The following is a 19529-nucleotide window of genomic DNA, read 5'->3' as shown; positions in this document are numbered from 1 at the left end:
CCGGTTCATCCAAGTCGAGCGTGGAACGCGCTTAATAAGCCGTAAAGAATATTTTCCCCTGCCGGCCTCCCTAAAGAAAACAAAAGAGGACGACTTACTCTGCGCCACGTTTGAGAGCTTCTTTAGGAGTCGGAAGCCTGGGCACTTTCCCGTTTTCCCAGCAGTAACGCACGGATCGGAGTCGTGACTGCATTGCAAAGAGCGCCAACTCAAGATTCCTAACACAGACCACATCAGGAGTGGGGGAAATCTACAGCTGGGCTGGGTGGTTCTGAGTTCAAATCAATGAGCCATCGTCGACTGAGATCCTGGGTTCAAATCCGGGTTCCTGTCACCCAAGATTAAACCTTGGTTTCAAGTGCAACGAGTTGGTGGTCTCAGCCCTGTCACCGATGAGGGCAAAAGAAAAGTCAAGGACGTTAAATGTTGTTTGCGCTGTGATAAAGGTGCATATCCTAGTATGTGGTTGAAATAAGTCGGAAGGAGCTCAGATGTAGTTCTGTCGTATTCGATTCTGTGGGACGTTCTATAACAAACGGGGCTCTGCTCTGCAAGAGGTCAGAATAGCCGTTCAAGTCTCACGTGACACCGATAGCAAAATCAGAACATCATTGTTCGTTTCTCAATCCGCTTGCCCTGGTGAGGGTCGCGGTGGCAGCATGTTGAGTAGGGCAGTCCCCAGACCTCTCTTTCCCTGGCGACAAACTCAAACTCTTCCTGGGGAATTCCCAGGCGTTCCCAGGCCAGCCGAGCGACATAGTCCTGCCAGCGTGTCCTGGGCCCGCCCTGGGGTCTTCGCCCATAACAACATTGTGAAAAATAAAAAAATAAATGAAAACAGCCACAGATGACTGATAAGCTCAACTCCAATGCTGCTACTCTTGCACACAATGAGAAGCAAATTAAGACCTGGACGAACCTTTACTTTTTCCCAATGCAACCGAGCTGAGCCGGGCCTGTACCAAGCTAGTCCTGCATAGCTCAGGAGCCAATACCATGTATTTTCTACTGCAGAACCGGAGCCGTGCCAGTGAAGTCACACACGTCGCATATTCAAGTGTACTGACGGAAGCAACGGTTAATAGCGAAAATCAATTAACGCCACCCCTTGCCCTGCTTGGCCTCGAGTTAGATGAAGGGTCGGCAGCCTGCAGCTCCGGAGCCGCGTGCGACTCTTCCAGGACTGCTTTGTGACCTCATTTATTAAGGACGCACCGTCTCGTACTCCGAGTGCATTTCCTCTCTTGAAATATCGAGGTTTTTTTCACCGAATTCTAAAACAAATGGTTGCTCTTCTCGTTAGTATATATTGGCTTGCCGACTCCTGAGCTAGATTCAGAAGCCTTGTGAGCCTTGCGAGTTTCACGGATTCGTTGAGGCTCGACTCGGCAAATAGCCAGTGAGAAGACGACCCGAACCGCCGGGGCCCACCCACGCACCGTCATGGCCTGGGTGTGCCGGTGGGAAAGGGCGGTGTTGGACACGTTCAGCATGGACACTTGCATCGGAGCTGGATTTTGAACAGGAGACGGTCAATGTCAACATCACGGAAGGACTGGAAGCAGCGGGCAGCGTGCCCCATCTGGCTGTCTGACCTCCGGCATGTTAATTCGTCCTCGTGCTTGTAATCCGATGTGGAACTCCGAGGGCAAGATGCTCCATTACTTACTCGTCGGACGATGCTCATCTGTGTTGTTGATCCGGAGCCAGGAGTTGAAACTGCATGTTCCCTCCAGAAAGAGCCCCGCTCACTCGCTCGCTCCGTAGTGAACACGAAGGCAGCCGGCGTTAACTAGCCGTGCAGCCGTGCAACGACCCACCCCTCCCAGCGACACGATGAATCGTCACGATTTGGGACCGCGGTTAAATTCAACAATAGCTTTTATTTTTCCGTCTCGTTATTTTTAACCCTCTTGTTAATGTTTGTTTCTCGGTTTTGGTTCATTGTTGTGCCCGTTTTATATTTTTCACTGCTTTGTTCCAAGCGTAACATCGATTTGCATAAACCCTAAGTAATTGATGCTTACGCGCACACAGTCCGATGCGTGTGATCGTGAGTGTAAGAATTGCTTTGAATTGATGCGCTGTTGCACACCTATTGCCTTCCTTGCAGTACAACCGGTGGTGGTGGTAATGGTGCACCGAGTCAACGTCGACCCCGAATTGAACTCACAATCTGGCACTCGTGGTGTGCCCGGCATTCGAGTGAATAAGCGCTCCGAGCGTGTCTGTAGGCAGGAATATGTGCCCGGTCCTGATCGCTTTAAACGCAGGCGTTTGGCCTTGTCAGTGCCGATGCGAATTCAAATGTCAACACACGGGGAGAGCAGCAGACACCCGGGCCGCACGTGTGAGAGTGTCAGGTTTTTGGTTGCGTTGAGGATGGAGTGCTGCCCTCTCCAGGCCAAACGGAGCACAGTCCCCCCCCCGCCCCTAGGAGCCGCTGTGGAATGAATCGTTGAAGAATGCTGCATTGGCGGCGGGGGTGCAAAAACACAATTAACAGCAAACGTGAACGCACTCGTCGACAACGATGCCTTAAAATAATATATTTTATACGTAATATATATAATATTAACGTTTCAGGCATTGACCCTTCCGTGCCCTGTGAGCCATTGCCTGAAGGGCCATTGCCTGAAACGTCACCGATTTTCTTTTGAAGGCAGTGTTGTTGACAAGTTTGGTTGAGTTTTTTTAGTCAGGAATTCAAAATGTGCTACACACCAACTGAGGAATAATCGCTTTCCAAAATGTGTCCCACCTGGTTAAACATATCAATAACTCGACCTGGATGGGCATTACAGCGACCAGCTCCCGTCAGCGGTTCACCCTCGGCAAAAAAAAACTGCGTGCGGTATAAACGCAAGCGAATGCCTTCCGCGTTAGTTGGGACAGCCTTGAAACCGCACGCAACAAAAAGAGAGCTGTCCGAGTAAGAAGCTGGCGCTGCCACCCGCGCAGGTTTGGCTTCTACCGATACATGAAGATGGACGCGCCAGAGCCGCGGCCGGGACTCGCAGCTCAGCAGCCGCAGAGAAGGGACGGAGAAAACAACGGCAGCCTCTGGGAGGACCGGGGCTCAGACGGTGAGGCCCACGCGTGCCGTGCTCGCCCCCCCCCCCAACCCCTGCCTCCCCCCGGGGTATTTCTCACGAGCCACTCTGCGTCTTGGTCAGCTCTCGCCTCTGATCGGGAAATTAAAATGAGCGATGTTTCCCCACCCCCGGTGTTCAGCCCCACGAACTATGTTGAAGGCTGTTCGATCAATCCTCTTAGCTCCGAGAAGCGTTCTCAATTTAATGTCGGGACTGCTTCTTCTTCCGTATGGTCTCCGCGCAGTCCCTCCAAGCAGATCCAATACGGTGGCGAGATGTTCACTACCTCGCCTGGTATACAGGAGCTCGTGGGTTTGATCCCCCCCACCTTAACGATGCCTGCTGTGTATTTTGAGTTTGCATTTTCTCCCCGTGCTCGCATGGATTTTAATCCTGGTCTTCCAGTTTGTCCCTCCACATTTAGAATCAACATGCGTTCAGAGTATTTGGCTGCTATAAATTTCCACGTGATAATAAGCCACTTCGTTGAGCTATCATTTGTGGCCAGATTCGCTTCTGATGGAGAGCCGTATAGCTCAGCGGGGCTTACCCGATAAAATATTTTTTTATCGTTTAGTTTTAGTTTATGATCGTCTTTCTCTCGCTTCTTGACCCCTGTCACCCTCAGCGCTGGACCCCAGGGACCAGTTCTACGATGACGACGGCGGCGGTGGCATTGGCGGTGGCGTTGGCATTGGCGGTGGCATTCACCCCGACGGTCTGCCCGACCGCGCCGCGAACGAAAACAACGAGGAGGAGGTGGACGAGGAGGAGTACGACGACGAGGAAGAGCAGGAGGAGGAGCCACAGCAGCCGGAGCTGGCCCCGCCGGACCGCGTGCGCCGCCACGCGCCTCAGCACGGCGCGGTGGACACGGAGAACGACGAGCGCGAGCCGGATCGACGGCACCGGCGAGAACGCGGACGAGACAACGGGCGGGAACGCGGGCGAGAGAACGGGCGGGAGGGCGGGCGAGAGAGCGGAAGGGAACACGAGCCCACTGCGGGCCGGCCTGCCGCGGGGGGCGATCAACACCAGGCGGAGCAGCAGCACGCGCTCCCTCCTCACAACCGCGCCTTCCCCGTGCAGTGGTTTGTCGCCAATCACGATGCCGGCGCCGTGCTGGGGGAGCCGGCCGCCGGGCCCCGTGCCGGCGTCACGGGCGGCAAACGCAGGAAGCACAAGAGGAGGAGGAGGCCCGAGCGGCCGGAAGTCCGGGAGGCGGGCGGCCGGGTGGAAGCGGCGGGGGCGGCCGCGGCGGCGGCGTGGCCGGCCGCGGACGAGGGGCGCGCCGGGCCGCGGCGCAGGGACTACGGCGACGATTTTGACGACTACGCGTTCCAACGCCGGCGGAAGCTCTTCGGGCTGGACGGCAACCCGAGCCCCGCGGTGCCACGGGGAGCGGTGGAGGATGGGGGGGGCGGCGATGGGTTCGCTGCACCCGCAGCTGCCGAGGTCGGAGAGCCGCGGCGTCGGTTCGACGACGCCGCAGCCGCCGCTCGGCCTCGCGGCAAATCGCGAGATTTTCGGGAAGCGGTTCGCGGCGCGGGGAATGAATCCGGCGAAGCCGCGGCCGCCCTTCGCGCCTACAAGGTGGCACACAACGCAAAGAGGAGGCGTAAGAACGTGAGGAACCAGAGGGACGCGAGGGAAGATGGTCACGGTTTGGCCGCCGCAGCCCAAGGAGGGGACGGTGTGGTGGTGAAGGACGTTGCTGACGGCGAAGTGGCAATCGGTAATAAGAAGCGTCAACCTTCTAAACGGCGCGGTCTCGGCCCGCAAGGAGGGGCGAACGACGTGGATCCAAAGCAGAAGGTGGCGGTGGACCTCCCCCTCGTCAATGCCGGGGGAGTCGGCAAGAACGCTTCCCGCGAAATACCCACGGGGGCCTCTGTCGCCACCAGAAGCGGCGTCGTGGCGGGGCGCGACCGAGACGCAAGGGCAGCAGTGGAGAAGGTCGGCGAGGCGCCGGAGAAGAACGGCACGCGACCGCCGCAGAGCGCCAACACCACCGACGGCGCCGTCAAACCCGCCGCCTCCCAGGCCCCCGCATCGGCGAGATCCACCACGCCCCCCACGCACGCTGCCGACGAGGAGCCACGCAGGAACGAGGCCAGCTCGCGGAGGATGGCTAAACGGAAGCGGGATCGCAACGGCGACCGCAGGTCGGAGGTCATCTTCGCCAACCACGCGGGCCGCGGCCAGGAACGTGGGGGCGGTCCAGGTGACAAGGCGGCAGCCGCACCGGGAAACAACAACAACAACAACAACGACAACAACCGCGGCTCGCGGGTCGAGAAAAACGGGTACGAAGCCTCCCCAGGCAACCGTGGGGTCCAGCGCGGGACGACCGAGTCGCAGAGGGGCTACCCACGCGGCGACCGGGGCCGGGGCGGCGCCGAGTCGCTGGCGGCGGTCGGGGACGACGGAGACGCCGCCGCCGGCAGGAACGAGGGGCCGTGGAACTCGCTGTCCTCCTTTGACCCGAACGACGATGGCGGCGACGACGCGCGGGCCGGCGCCGGAGCGGTCGAGGACGACGGCGGGAGGGCCGACGACCTCGGCCGCGGGATCAGGGACGGGCGCAGGCGGCGGGGGCGCGCAGGAGGGCGGGGGGGCCGCGGCGGGGGGCGCAGCAAGTGGAGCTGGGCCGTGGAGGAGGAAGAGGAGGCGGACTGGAAGCGCACCTTCAGCATCGGCGAGACCGACTTCCAGTTCCTGCGCTCCGACTGGATCGACCTGCGCTGCAACGTGTCCGGCAACCTGCGGCTGCGAGAGGAGGAGGCCCAGGCTGTGGCGAACGTCATGATGGAGAACCTGGGCCGGGTGCATCCCGAGTGAGTGCGCGCGTGTTCACAAAGACAAAGATCCCCGGCCCCCGTGTAGCCGTTAAAGACTGTTGCGGCAGGTGCGGTTTGCGAGCACCTACGAAGGCCGGCACGGCACACAAGGGGGTGGGTGGCCAGCACCATGCCCGACCACCTTTGTCTCCCCAGTAGCGATGTTTACACCACGCCAGGTACTCATTTGAGGATGAGTCGGCCTAGGGGGAGGCCCGGGACCGGTTCAGGTCATCGTCACTGGTGTTGGCCGTGAGCAGAATTCGAACTCGGGTCGCTCAGTTCATTGAAAACCGCGTTCAACTGTGACACTTCCGCTCCCCGCACACACGCACGCTTGAGATGAACATTACTCTCATGGGTAGAGTGAGTGGGAAAGTCGCTTGAAAGGGATCTCAGAGCTCGCCCTATGACATCCCCTTCCAATGGGGCGTTCCGCTGCACTAACCTGCGAGAGGTGTTAAGGGCCACCTGGCCTCGCGACATGACGCCGTTACCACACTCGGCTTAGCCGATTCGGTGCCCCGACCTCGGAGCCGGTTCGGCCACCGTAAAGAATGTACAACATCCCGGGTGAATTGGTGATTCTTCACGGGATTTACCTGCACCCCATCCCACTCCCCCCCCCCGCCGTGCAGCCTGTACGAGCTGCGCCGCGTGGTCAACGCGGAGAAGCGCCGCGACCGCGTCAAGGGCAACCGCTACCTCCTGGAGCTGGAGCTGCTGCACCGTCCGTCGGGGCGGCTGGCGCGCCTCTCCCACTACGTCTTCGCCCCGCTGCCGGCGCGCACCTCGGGCCAGGTCGCCGACGGCGGCGGCGTCGGTGGCGCCGCCAATGCGCCGCCGCTCTCGCTGTGCCTGCCGCGGGGCTTCGCGTGGAAGCCGGACGTGATGGTCTACTTCGTCGTGCCCGGTGAGGGACGCGCCGGGGGTGCCAGCGCGCTGCGCGAAACGCGGCTTGGTTTTCTCAACTACCGCCGGGCAAGTCGATGGATTGATACTCGGAACCGCGGTGGGAAAAACCCGTGGTGGGCGAGGGATTGCTGCATGCGTCTACAGAAGATGATGATTGTGAGATCCTCTAGGACAGGGGTCGGCAACCTACGGCTCCGGAGCCGCATGCGGCTCTTTACGGGCTGCTTCTTGACGATATGTACGTATGTACAGTATGTACTCAGATGCATTGCGGCTCTTGAAATACTGAATTTTTTACCGAATTGGAAAGAAATGGCTCTTCTTGTTATTTTGGTTGCCGACCCCTGCTCTAGGACCTCTCCAACCTGCTGTTGAGCAGTGGGCACATCAGGTGGCAGCATTCGTCTTTGATGGGAGCAAAAACCGAAGTAGCTTATGTAGCTCCTCTCTCTTTCTCTCCACGAGGGGTGTGGCCTCCTCCTCCACCTCGTCCGTTGCCGTGAAGTCTCTCCAGTGACTGCACACACACACACACAAAACCCCTCATCACGTTCCGTTCGGGCGAACACCTAATTTGGCTAAATTCCAACACTAAGAATCAAAGGAAATATCAGTTACAATCTCACGCGATGAACATTACTCTCAGGGACGGCGTGTTGGAAAGTGCTTTGTTGACTAGAGGTCACATTGAGGGGGCCTCGGAGCTAGTTCTGTGATCTCTGCTTCTGGGGGCTATTTTCGAACATTAAAGTTTGCAATTAGTTGCAAACGTTTTATTGTCTCACGGACGTAACCCTTACAGAAGAATCGTGGACATCGTGGAAAAAGGCAAAGGAAGTAAGAGCGAGCTGACAACCCAGTCCCCACGGATGAAGTTTTCGCTCCTGCTTTGTGGGGGGTTTGTCCGTACACAGAAACGTGCACGTGGGAGGGAACACACAAACGGAGGGAGGCATGGGTTCGGGGCACGCACTCTTCACGCTCGCATTCTAACTCGCACACATCCTTCATGCTGGCACGAAGCTGAATGTAATTTTGTTATTTATTAAGCTAGTTCACACAGATGTTGACTGCAATGCCGCGCTGTGCTTGACCTGCCCGTCGCGTGCGCGTCCGTGCTGTGCAGTGAAGAACCAGGGCCGCTGGGTGCAGCAGTTCATCTGGGACATGGAGGCGCTGCACCGCGCCACGGGCGACCAGCGCTTCGGCGTCGTCATCGCCGACTACTCCAGCGAGGACATGGACGTGGAGAAAGCCCTGCAGCGCAGCTCCCTCCCCCGGTGGGCATTCTCACTTCCTCATCATCCTCCTCATTCTGCTAGCCATACTCATCCTAACTCCCTCCATTCTCATTCACGTCCTCCTCATCCTTATCATCCTCCTCCACGTGCATCCTTTTCCCGCACCTCCGATTAGCACAGTTTGCTACGTACGGTGCGAAAGAAGTTCAACATACAAACATCCTCCACCACCCCCCCCCCCACATCCTCATCATCCTCCTCCAAGTGCTCCTTCACCATCCTTCTCCACGTCCTCATTCTTCTCATCATCCTCTTTCTCCTCTTCCCTCGCCACCATCTCCTCCTCCCTCTTGCTCCTTCCCCATCATCCTCCTCCTCTGCTCCTCAGCCACTCACCGCTGCTCGAAGAGTCATGGATGGACCTAATGTTCCCTTCAGTTCAGGGGACATTAGGAAAGCGTTCTTGCCGAAGTGTCACTCTGTCCATCCATGGTCACCATTCCCTGACTCGGCATGACTCCTACGGCAAAATGGTCAGGAAATGGGAGTCCTGTGGTGGAATGTTGAATCTATCTGTATGGAGTTTTGAGCGTCACCACCTCCCCTGCATAGGTTTTCTCCAGTTTACTTCCACGTGCAAAACGGTCAAGAAAATCGGTCGAATAAAATCCCGATTTGTGACCCTTGAGACTCAATGAGGCTTTTCAGAATACAGGGCTGAGCGGTATGTTACAGTACTTGGAATGATACAGTAATGCGGCGGCGTACACTCGGTCATTTTACTCGGCATCTCGCTGGGTGTGCTTAGTAGTACATCGTATCTCGACAAACTTTATCGTTACATTATTTGCGTGCAGATTGTTTTTTGCTTAACACGGTATTTTTTGGGAACGCATCTACCACTGCCGCGTCGTTAAATGAGGACCTGCTGTACTATCCTTCCCCCCGCACCTCCATTTAGCACGGTTGGCTATGTACGGTGCGAAAGACGTTCAGCATACATGCAACATACATACTCTCTTTCCCGTTGTCACCCCTGCTCCCGTGCCCCAGGTATCACTACGTGAAGCTGCAAGGGAACTTTGAGCGATCGGCCGGCCTGCAAGCCGGGGTCGACGTCATCAAGGTAGACACGCGTTGCCGTGAGCACCTGACATCGCCTCCGGGCGAGGTGGCCTGGGTTTGAGTCCAGGTTCCACCCACCCGTGGTTAGACCCGGGTTCCCAACTGCAGTGAGTTGATGATCTCAGCCCGGTTTTTGCTAATTGCTCAAAACAAACAAAAATGCTGCCAAATTTGTTTCTGCACTCAATTTGCCCAAATTCCAAAGCTGAGATCATCAATATCGCTTTTACTGTCACGTGACAAAAATTGCTCCCGTATGCAGAGCAGGCGAGAAAGTGCATCCCACCACCGTGTGTAGACCAGACGTCATGTAAGCGAGCTCAGGAGTGGGTCTGCGGTGTCCACTTCAAGTGGGCCCGTTCTCGAACACGGGGGGCTGCATGCACTGCCGTGCGGGAGCTCCGCGTGGACGGCCCGTCTCGCTCGCGACGCGATCCCGATAGCGTCGTCGGAACAAATTGGCGAAACGTGACAGTGACCACAGTGCCATTGGTGCAGAGCGCGAACCAATCGCTTGCTCAGGTAGGAGCAAGCAGGTCACGAACTTCCCCGGCCGATGAATTCCTCCGAATCCACGGGTTCCCTACATGTACCTCACCCGGTCGGCAAAATAAAACCGGCGACTTCTGTGCGTCACGGTAACGCGTGCGGCGCTCGCCCCCGGGGACGTTTGGAGACGTTGGGAGACGTTGGGGAGACGTTGGGGAGATGTTGGGGAGACGTTAGAGACCCTCCCCCCCACCGCCCTACCCCCGTGGCACTTTCACAAAAGCCGGTTTGCGCGCGCGCCGTCATCGCGGTCGGATTCCAAGCCGCAATTAAATATAGACAAAGCAAACGCCCTGTGTGTGGGTAACACAGCGAGCGTGCCTGGCTGGAGGCACCTGTAAACTCAGCGCCGTAATCGCATCAGTGCAGTGCAGATAGCCGCTGTCTAAGTGGCGGTGGGCATATTGTTGGTGATAGAGCCTGACTGGCTGCGTTGTGTGTGTGTGTGTGCGTACGTGCTTCTGCCCGTCTGTGCACTGTGCGTGTGTGTCATTGATGGATGTTCGTGCGTCTGTGTGCGACATGCGAAGGCTGCATTCCATCAGCTACACTCGTGCAATGTGTACGGGCGGAACGATTACCGCTCCTCCCGATGCCCATAATAAAGAAAAATCGAGAGTTCAAAAAGAGGTGAAAGTGGAAAAATATCAAAATAAACCCCACATGGGCGAGGTTTGGTTGCGCTTGTTCCAGACTGTGGCGGTGCAAGTACGTTCCGAATCCTCCAGGCTTGTCTTCACCTTCAATTTGAAGGTTGCTTGGCAACCGTGGGCGGCACATCTGCTTGGCACGTGTGTACGTGCGGCGTCGTTAAACGTTTTTGTAGAACTGAAGATAGAGAGGAACGGGAAAGGTGTGCTGGGAGGCGGGAGCGGAGGTTGTTTTAAATTACTTCAGCAGTTTTTTTTTCTTTCAGTTGCCGCAATTTATTGTATTGCTTTGGTGGGATGGAGAAGGAGTTCCTGTGACCCCGATGCGAGCACCTCATCGCGCCACGCCCGAGAAATTCCCCAGGCCCCGACGGCCGCCGGCTTCTCGCGGCCCTCAGCGGCGAGCCTCTCGGGTTTCTCCGAATTGTTCCTCCTTGAGTCGGTCGCGCCAGACGCAATCCGCGATGCGATTTAAAACCTAAAAACTAAACTTTTAGCGTAATAGATCACGATGTTTCGATCGCCTGAAGACGATCGCGTGTGTTGCGATCGAAACGTCGTGATCTTTTATTTCTATTTACGTGACTTGACCGAAAGGCCCAAAGAGGATGAATTCCTGCAGTCACGAAAGCTTTAAATCAAGATTCAGACTTTTAGCATCGTTTAAGACTTTAGCGACTAAACTAAACTGTTTTATTCATCAGGTAAAGCCCATTGAGCTATTCGCTCTTTTTCAGAAGCGACCTGGTTATCACAAAAGATAGCTCAACGAAGTGGTCGCTTATCACGTGGAAGTCTGTAGCAGCAGCCATATACTCTAAACGCGTGAAGTTGCTTCTAAATGTGGAGGGGAAAAAACTGGAGGACCCGGAGAAAAATTCACGCGACCACGGAGAGAGAGAGAGACACACAAACTCCAAATATACAGCAGGCGTCAAGGGTCAGTATCGCATACACGACCTCCTGTATACCAGGCGAGGTGGCTAACATCTCGCCACCGCAGCGCATAAAACCGTCTGACTACCGAACGGCAGCACGAGCGACAGAGGGCAGCAACACAGCACACTCCATTCTTCAGTCGCGTGAAACGAAAGGTTATTCAATTAGCAAGCGGACGGAGGAGGACAGGGGACTGTGGGGGGAGGAGCACGTTTTTTGAATTCGTGCAGTGAGGTCGAGTGGATTTACATGGATTTGAGTCGAAGGTTTAGAGGCAGTAAATCCAGTTTCTGTGGAATTCGATTGGGTGGTGGGGAATGTGGCTGACCGTTCGGTCTCTTCTGTGGCTTTCTACCCATGTTGTTGTCCATCAGATTTGCAATCAGCTTGTTTGAGTGTTATCCCCTCCGATGCGTGGGTGTTCCTCGAGTGTTGGGGAAACGTCACTCTTGGCAAAAACACTCTGGTGTCAACTGGGCCAAGATAATGACGACGATGATGACGACGACGACGACAACGACGATAACAACGATGTGGCTGTGCCGGCAGACGTAAGGCTAGACCCCCCACAACGTTCCGTGGTGACCGCATTAATCGCAGCGCCGCTCCTGACGTCAGCGGTGAAATCGGTGGCGGTGGGCGGCGGCGGCACAGCCGCACGCCATAATAGCGGCAGCCGGTGATCCTACCCCGGCAGGCCCGCGTAATGCGCCGATCCCCGTAATTACCGCGACTTAGCCGTGGTTGAGGTTAAGTTCTGGGACCGCGCCCCTCAACTCTTCCGTGTGGCAGCTTTAGCCGGGCGTGGCAGCGCATGCCCAGAAGTTGGCGGATTTGCCTAGAAACGATTGTGTCCCATTGAGGTGGGGGGGGGGGCGAGCCCTTGGTCGTTTGGTGGGAATGCTCGACGTCCGGGAATACCGGGTGGTGTCGGCGTGGGGAATGCAAGGAGATGGCGGTGCAATCAATGGGCTCGCGAAACCGCCTGTGCGAGGCGTTGAGCGTTGCCCACCCGTACGTGTCGGTTTTGTACTCGGGTTTTGTCCCACTTGAAGCCAAACGCTTATTAATAGCATTGGCCAAACACCCCGAGGCAGTACGCTCAGAAAAAAGCAGCATTGAGACTTATTGAGGCTTTCCTGGATAAAGGAATAATTATCTCGGCATGAAATATTTATGATAGCTTAGTTGGCGGCACATCCCTCCGACGTGTTTTCGAGTTTGGACCCGCGTGTTGTTTCGGCACGATGTCCGACGTTTCGCTCCACGTGCTGAATGCTTCTTCAGGAATTGGATGCACCAGCAGCAGTAGGCAAACGCTATTTACAGGGACTCTTCTACTTACGAACGAGTTAGGTTCCAGAGGTCTGTTCGTAAGTCGATTTGTTCGTAAATCCAACTTTTTACTCCTGTCGATTCCAAACACGTACGGCATGTACACTTAACACGGGGAATGGCTTTGTATAATCTCCTGTAGATGTAAATGCCACTGGTTCTGCATGTTCTGCAGATGTAGTTGCCACCACCACTGTCTATTGCGCGGCGGTTGAACTTACGACTCTCGGTCTGGACAGGCAACTGGACATACAGACAGGTTTGTTCGTATCTCTGAAAGTTCGTAATTCGAATGTTCGTAAGTAGAGGAGTCCCTGTACTCGAGCACATGCGACGAAACCTCGAGCGTCGGGCCGAAGAGCACGCGCTAAAATCCGAAAACACCGCGCTGAGCTGCGCACGGCGCGATACGCAATAAAGCCGTGCCATTGCCTCTGTAATGGCACAGTTATGTTAATTTGGCTGAACGTTGCTTAAACTGGCCGACACATCGCGCGAATTAGACTATGATGTAATTTTGGCGCAGGGGCTTACGGCCTGTGAGGCAGCGCATTTTAGATATTTACTGAAATGCACTGCACATGGGCTCTTGGTTGAAAATAAGGGAGATTTTGACCCATGTAGGTAATCCTATAATTGTTATTACTATTAATTTTTTTTCTTCCAGTCTCACCGCCCGTTAGCAGCGCGCCAAAATAATTTTGCGCCGGCTGTGAACGCCGAATTAAAATAAAATTGCTCGTCGCAATTATCATGGGATTATCCCTTAATGTGCCAATGATGACATTGCCATTAGGGTAATGGGCCGCTTGTTTCATCTCTGTGTGTGCGCGTGCGTGCACCGAGCACTGAGGAGCTCTAGGAGCAGCCATCGCCCACTCTTCCCTCCTCACCGAGCCACCGTCATCGCCGTCATCGCCAGTGAAACACCCTTCTCTGCGTGTAATCCATCGCTAGCGGCTTACATCAGGTTAATGAATTTATCTGCGATTACCGTGGAGCAAGTTACGACCCGGAGAGTCGCGTGCGTCGCCGCGGCCTGGTGACAGGCTCGTGTCGGCCATCTTGAGGTGCTGCCACCCCGCCGTGTCACCCCGAGAGGCCTGGTCGCCAAGGGCTCGTGCCGGTTTCTCAGCTGTTGTGGAGTTGAAGCGTTTGTGTTTCGAAGGGAATGAACGTTGTTATTGTGCAGCTTCTTGAGATGCGAACACAGTTATGCACATTGTCACTCCACATTTATGACTTTGTCGTGTTTTGCATATCCTAAAAAAACATTATTTTTGTAATAAACTTATAGTAGAGTTGAGCGTGGATAGTAGCACAGGTTGCTCAAGTTTTGCAGGGATATCTGGTGGGCAGCAGAAGACAGCACAGCAACATCAGTTGTTCTACTTATATTTTTCCAAACACACACACACCACTCGTTAATTGGAGTGGCCAAACTTCCCAATACACCACTCTCCTGAAACTCAATGAATTGCACATCGAGTCTTGAGTCTTGAGACTCGATGTGCATCTCCTTGATGAACCCACACTCGAAGGTCTGCTGCGTGCCGATAATAATCTTCAGGTCTTCATGAATCCATTACTGTACAAATGCCGTATCGGTCACGGGGATCGTTTCACCCCGTCCATATTTTATATCGATCCCCACGTGATGTTGATATTCCTGGCAGTATCTACTCGCATGTACGAGGATGCGTTGACTGTGGCTTGCGTGGTGCGTGCGTGTGTGCGTGTGTGTGTGCATGCGTGTGTGCGTGTCTGCATGTCGCTTGCAGGACCCGCACAGCATCACCTTCCTGTGCGACCTCCACCTGAGCTTCCCGCACGACATCGTGGACAACATCCGCAAGCACTGCGTCGAGGGCCACATGGCGTACGCGCCCATTGTCATGCGCCTGGCGTGCGGGAAGTCTGCGCGCGAGCCCGACGGTGAGAGAGCCGGGCAAAGCGAGGGGGGCTTGGCACACGTGCAAGCGAGGGGGGGCACGTGAGAGGCAGACGCCTTACGACTGGCAGAGGTGGCGTGCGCACAAGCGAACGAGCTAGCGGGCGCGCGAGTGCGTGATCAAGAGGATGGGCCAGAACTGAGCTGGTCGGTTGGTAGGCTTGCAAGTGAGCTGGCTGGTTGGCAAGCAAGCGAACGGGTTAGTTTATGGACAAGTGAGAAACCTTGCGAGTGGGTGAACATGTGAGCATGCTGGAAGTAGGTCAACAGTCCAGTGGATGAATGCGTGAGTATTCAGCGGGCTGGTGGGAGCAAGAGTGAGCGAGCAAATGGGCGACCAAGGAAACGGGCAGCTAGGCAACGGAGTTCGGCGATCGGGGCGGGCTGTCGGTCCATCAAGCGAGTGAGCTGACTCGGATGATAGGCAGGTGAGCGAGTGAGCGAGCGGCCAATCACGAGCGTGGCGCAAGGGGCAATCAAAACACTCTTTGAGAACAAAACGCGAGGCGGGGGGTGGGGGCGGACTGACGCCATCTCATGCCGCTCTTCCACATCTCTGGCCCGCCCGCACCCACTGCCTTGCTGCCAAACCGCGGCCGCAGCTCCCGATCCGGGCGTAGATGCAGAGCGTAGAGCTGGGTTGGGGAGAGCGTGGAGCTCGCTGGGGCAGAGCGCGGAGCTCAGTTTGCGTCTGGGGCCGAGCCTAGTGTGTGCTCTCGTTAATCGTCGTCGAGACCGGAGCGATTGCTGTGCGATTGCTCATCCGATCGATGAGGCAATAGCACACCGAGAGCTCAAAGCGGTGACACGCTCAAGGCGTGGTAACGACGCGTCGATTAGTCACATTGTAATTTCAGCTTACATCACTGTTGTCTATTTAACTGTGACCCCAGGTCATTTTTGGAGCTTGGCGGGACTGCGGGTTGGTGGTTGGGGGGGTGGCATGAATGGTTACGTGCTCATTTAGCGTGGTGATTTTAGAGCGGTGAAGTGTTTTAGCCGGTGGAACGGTGGTGCAGTGTGGTTAGCACACTGCATTATGAACAACAGTGGGCATGAGTGTAAATCACAGCCACGGCCAGTGGCGAGTGATATCCGAGCCATTCCTGTGCGTCCTCCGCCTCCTTTCACCGACCTCGTGCTGACCAGCTTTGGCGAAGTACAGCCATAGTGGACTGACAAAGAAACAGAACCAACAGCACCGCTGTCATCTTACAGTCTTAATTCCAAACGTGGTTGAAACGAGGATTGACGCGTGTACGCATGGATTCTGTTTAACACCTCTTTCTACCGATGCACCTCTCTGAACCTTCACCCCACTTCCCTCTACGCCCCCCCCCCCCGCTGTGTCCATGGCTCTTGCCTGACCCCCCCCCACCATCCCCCCTCACCTCCCCCGACCGTAATGCCGAACAGGCTACTGGGAGGTCAACGGCTTTGGGCTCTTTGGGATCTACAAGTCGGACTTCGATGGAATCGGGGGGATGAACACGCAGGAATTCCGCGACCACTGGGGCGGCGAGGACTGGGAGCTGCTGGACAGGTGCGGACGTTACCCCTCGCATGGCGATTAAATACGCGCACGAGTACGCACGCTCGCATAGACGCACGTACGCACGGGAACGGTAAGTAGCCACGCACGTTCATGGCACAGGAGCTCTGATGTCCTTTTGGCCGGACTGCTCCACTCCGAAGAGAGGAGCTTCAAGTAGGGGACCCAAGTCGTTTCGTGGGCGGTGCTTATCTCTCATCTTCACGGCCTTCCCGAGCCGGTGTTGTGTGAAATTCCACATTTCTACGGTTGAAAGCGAGTCGTCCACTGACGTCCACCGACCGGGAATTTTGAAACTCGCGACCTTGCCGCTCGCTCCGACCGCTATGCATGAAACTATTCGACCCGCGAGCGGTGCAGGGGTCAAGATGAGGTTGGTAGAAATATTTTGCCGTCAATTGTTGTGTACATTCTAGATTTGAAGTTTTCGTGACTGCAGGGATCCATACACCTTTGTTTATTTCGGTAAAGTTACGTAGGTAGAAAATAAAATAAATTTAAAATGAAAACAACTAAATTAAATCACGACGTTTTGGAAGCAACACAAGCATCTGTCATCAGGTGTGAACGCTCCAGCAAAATTACTGTAGCGTGTACAGCGTATGCTAATCGAACGGCGTCGATTCCCCGCTCGGAGCAGTTTGACGCATGTACCATAAGCGTAAGATTGTTTTAATTGAGCAGGCAGGTTAATTGAGGAACGCCCATGAGATTATTTTCTGCTTGGAGGAGTTAATTAATTAATTACTGGAGGCGCTCACACTTTTATTTTTCTATCCAGGAAGAGATTTGCGGCGTGCAAGGACACGGGCCACCTGCGTGACTCACTCCCTTTTTACCAACCGCAGTTTTGTTATTATTTTCTTTGTGATCTCCATCATCATCCCAATCATCATCGTGAGTAACCACACCCTTGCGAGCCTCAATGAACAATGAGACGGCTTTTATCCATCGCCGAGCCTGCCAGTCAGTAAGTCGCCCTGCCTCTTGTGTGTGTGTGTGTGTCATTAACACTCTATGGACGTTCACAAAAGGCCGATTGCATTGTCACACGTCCGCTGTGAAAATGGGGGGGGGGCCAGGGGGGGTCACTTTCTCCGCTGGGTGTATCACAATACATCGGCTCGTTGATGGAATTCGATTCGTGCTATCGTTGACTCAAGCATCCTGTCGCTCGTCTGTGAATCGGACTTTTATCTCTTACGCAAATAGTGTACGAGTTAAACGCCAGTCTACGCTTAGGGCCTGAGGAGCGAATCGCCCAGAATTCGCTTCGACCTCATCACATTGCAGAAGCTAAGCAGGGTTGAACCCGGACAGTGCTTGAATGGTTGAATACCATGCAGGCTACTGTGGGTGTGTAACCCACGTGGGGAGCGGTAGTGCAGTGGCTAGAGCCCTGCACCATGAACCCGGCAACCCAGGTTCGATTGCTGCTCACAGTAAATACGAGTGACGATTATCCAAGCCAGTCCTGGACGTGATGCTGGCCACCCCCACCCCCTCGTGTGCCGTGTCGGCCTTCGTAGGTGCTACTCACTAACAGCACTTGCTCAGACAGTCTGGTTCAGGCTGTGCGGCGGGGGATCTTTGTCTTCATCTCGTAACCCACATGTGGCTGTCTGGCGCGCGATGCTGCAGGGTACTCCAGGCCGGTCTGGAGGTGGAGCGCCTGCACCTGAGGAACTTCTACCACTACTTCCACTCGCGGCACGGCATGTGGAACCAGATGAAGGGCGCGCAGGACCGGGAGTGATGACCCGGTGTGACCCACGGTTACCCGGCATGACCCGGCGACTCTGAACCAACCTCTTTGCTCCGTTTCCACGACTCGGCATGCCACTTTCCTCCATCGTTTACGAGCCTGCGGTTGGGAGTTTTATTTTGTTACTTTTGCTTTTGGTGTTTCGTTTTTTTTTATATCGTCCGCAGTTGGGTCGTGGGCGAGGGACCCCGGGAAGGGTGGCGTGGGGCAGAGAGGAGACGGTCCTGAAAGACCTGAAAAAAAACACGCACGCAAGGGGCAAAAGGAAAAATGTTTTAGATCCTACGTTTGGGCATTTCAAGGAATGCCAGCAAGCGGAGAGGGCTGACTTCTACGAATGATTTCTTGTGAACGACTATTGCAAAAAGGTATGAAGATGGATGGGGGCGGCTCTTCGTCAACTGCAGAGCGACATTCGAGCATCGTTTGCGGTTTGTTGCCATCGCGCGCCGTAAAATAATGGGCGTGCGCCGAGCGAAGGGTAAACACTCCTTACTTTTACTGCCTTCGCTGCTGATAGCGAAAACCTGGAACGGATTGATGAACAACCGCACTGCGCAGCACAGCACCAAAGGCAGTGCCGAGGGAGACGTCGTCAGCCGCGGAACCTGAACGGAATCAAAGAAATCTCGCCCGGATATATTTCTGGGCGAGCGTTTTAAGAGCGAAAGAAGCGAACTGAAACGTGGAAGGCGAGGGCTGCCGAGCTCGTGAGCGTGGCAGCCTGACTCTTGGCACGTCCACTTTGTTGACATTTATTCAAACAAAATTGTAACGATATCGCTTTGTTTTCCTTTAACCTATTGCCGTTTGGGGTGTCGTTCGGACGTGTCCCGTTTACCCATATTTTCTTATTGGCCACATTGGCACCGTTTCATTTTTCTGCAAGCTCTTCCCCGATTTTACGTCACTGTGGATTTGCATTCACCATTTGTTCCCCGGTTGTGCGTTTTTGTTTTCGCGTAAAGGGTTGTCGGCGGAGGTCCCGTCCTCCGCTTTGGGGCGACACACGACAAGCCGTCCGTCCGATGTAGCTCTATCAAGGCCGCCCATCGACGGCCAGCAGAGACGTGTGCCCCCGTCGTGTGCGAATGTGACTTTTTGTGACGCTAAGGATTCACCTCCCCCCCCCCCCCCCCCAAACAGTCTGAAGTAGAGAGAAATTCGAAAAATGCGATGAATTGCTCGCACATTACTGAATTGGGAAAAGTCACGAAGCAACATCCGCCCCTACCTAGTGGCAGACCAATGCCCCGCTTGCGACGTTTACTTTGGCCGCACGGGGACAGCAGCCACAGGGTGAGTCCCGAAATGCACTGCATGGGAGGCAACGGTATGAATATTAAGTTGTAATGACCATGATGAAGAACCCAGAGAAACGAGAGGTCAGGGGACATGACCAGTTCAAAGGGCACGGCTTAATATGGCGCCGCTTGCGGTGATGCCAACGCTTGGCCAGCCAGCGTTTGGTGGAGTCCCCGACTCGCGTTTCGCTTTGCCGTCCGTGACTATCGCACAATGCTCGTAATGATTGGCACACGGCAACTTGAACACTGAGCACACACAGGCACA

At 55.3% G+C, this 19529-nt stretch overlaps 1 protein-coding gene across 1 annotated transcript in view; it reads left to right on the top strand.

Moving 5' to 3' along the window:
* The window catches only part of LOC144722973 (N-acetyl-beta-glucosaminyl-glycoprotein 4-beta-N-acetylgalactosaminyltransferase 1-like), a 107268-nt gene extending 87760 nt beyond the window's left edge, over positions 1–19508 (top strand). Inside the window, exons 13-20 of the mRNA XM_078601441.1 lie at positions 2962–3086; positions 3724–5932; positions 6574–6848; positions 7977–8130; positions 9145–9217; positions 14471–14624; positions 16057–16183; positions 17834–19508. Of these exons, the coding sequence (XP_078457567.1) occupies positions 2962–3086; positions 3724–5932; positions 6574–6848; positions 7977–8130; positions 9145–9217; positions 14471–14624; positions 16057–16183; positions 17834–17948 (3232 nt within the window). The 3' untranslated portion in view covers positions 17949–19508. The remainder of the gene's footprint in view (positions 1–2961; positions 3087–3723; positions 5933–6573; positions 6849–7976; positions 8131–9144; positions 9218–14470; positions 14625–16056; positions 16184–17833) is intronic.
* Positions 19509–19529: the final 21 nt, after the last annotated feature.

Source organism: Lampetra planeri, chromosome 16 (assembly GCF_965212315.1).
Source record: "Lampetra planeri chromosome 16, kcLamPlan1.2.h2, whole genome shotgun sequence".
NCBI lineage: Eukaryota > Metazoa > Chordata > Hyperoartia > Petromyzontiformes > Petromyzontidae > Lampetra > Lampetra planeri.
The sequence above is the reverse complement of the archived record's forward strand: the minus strand, read 5'-3'. Positions and strand labels throughout refer to the sequence as shown.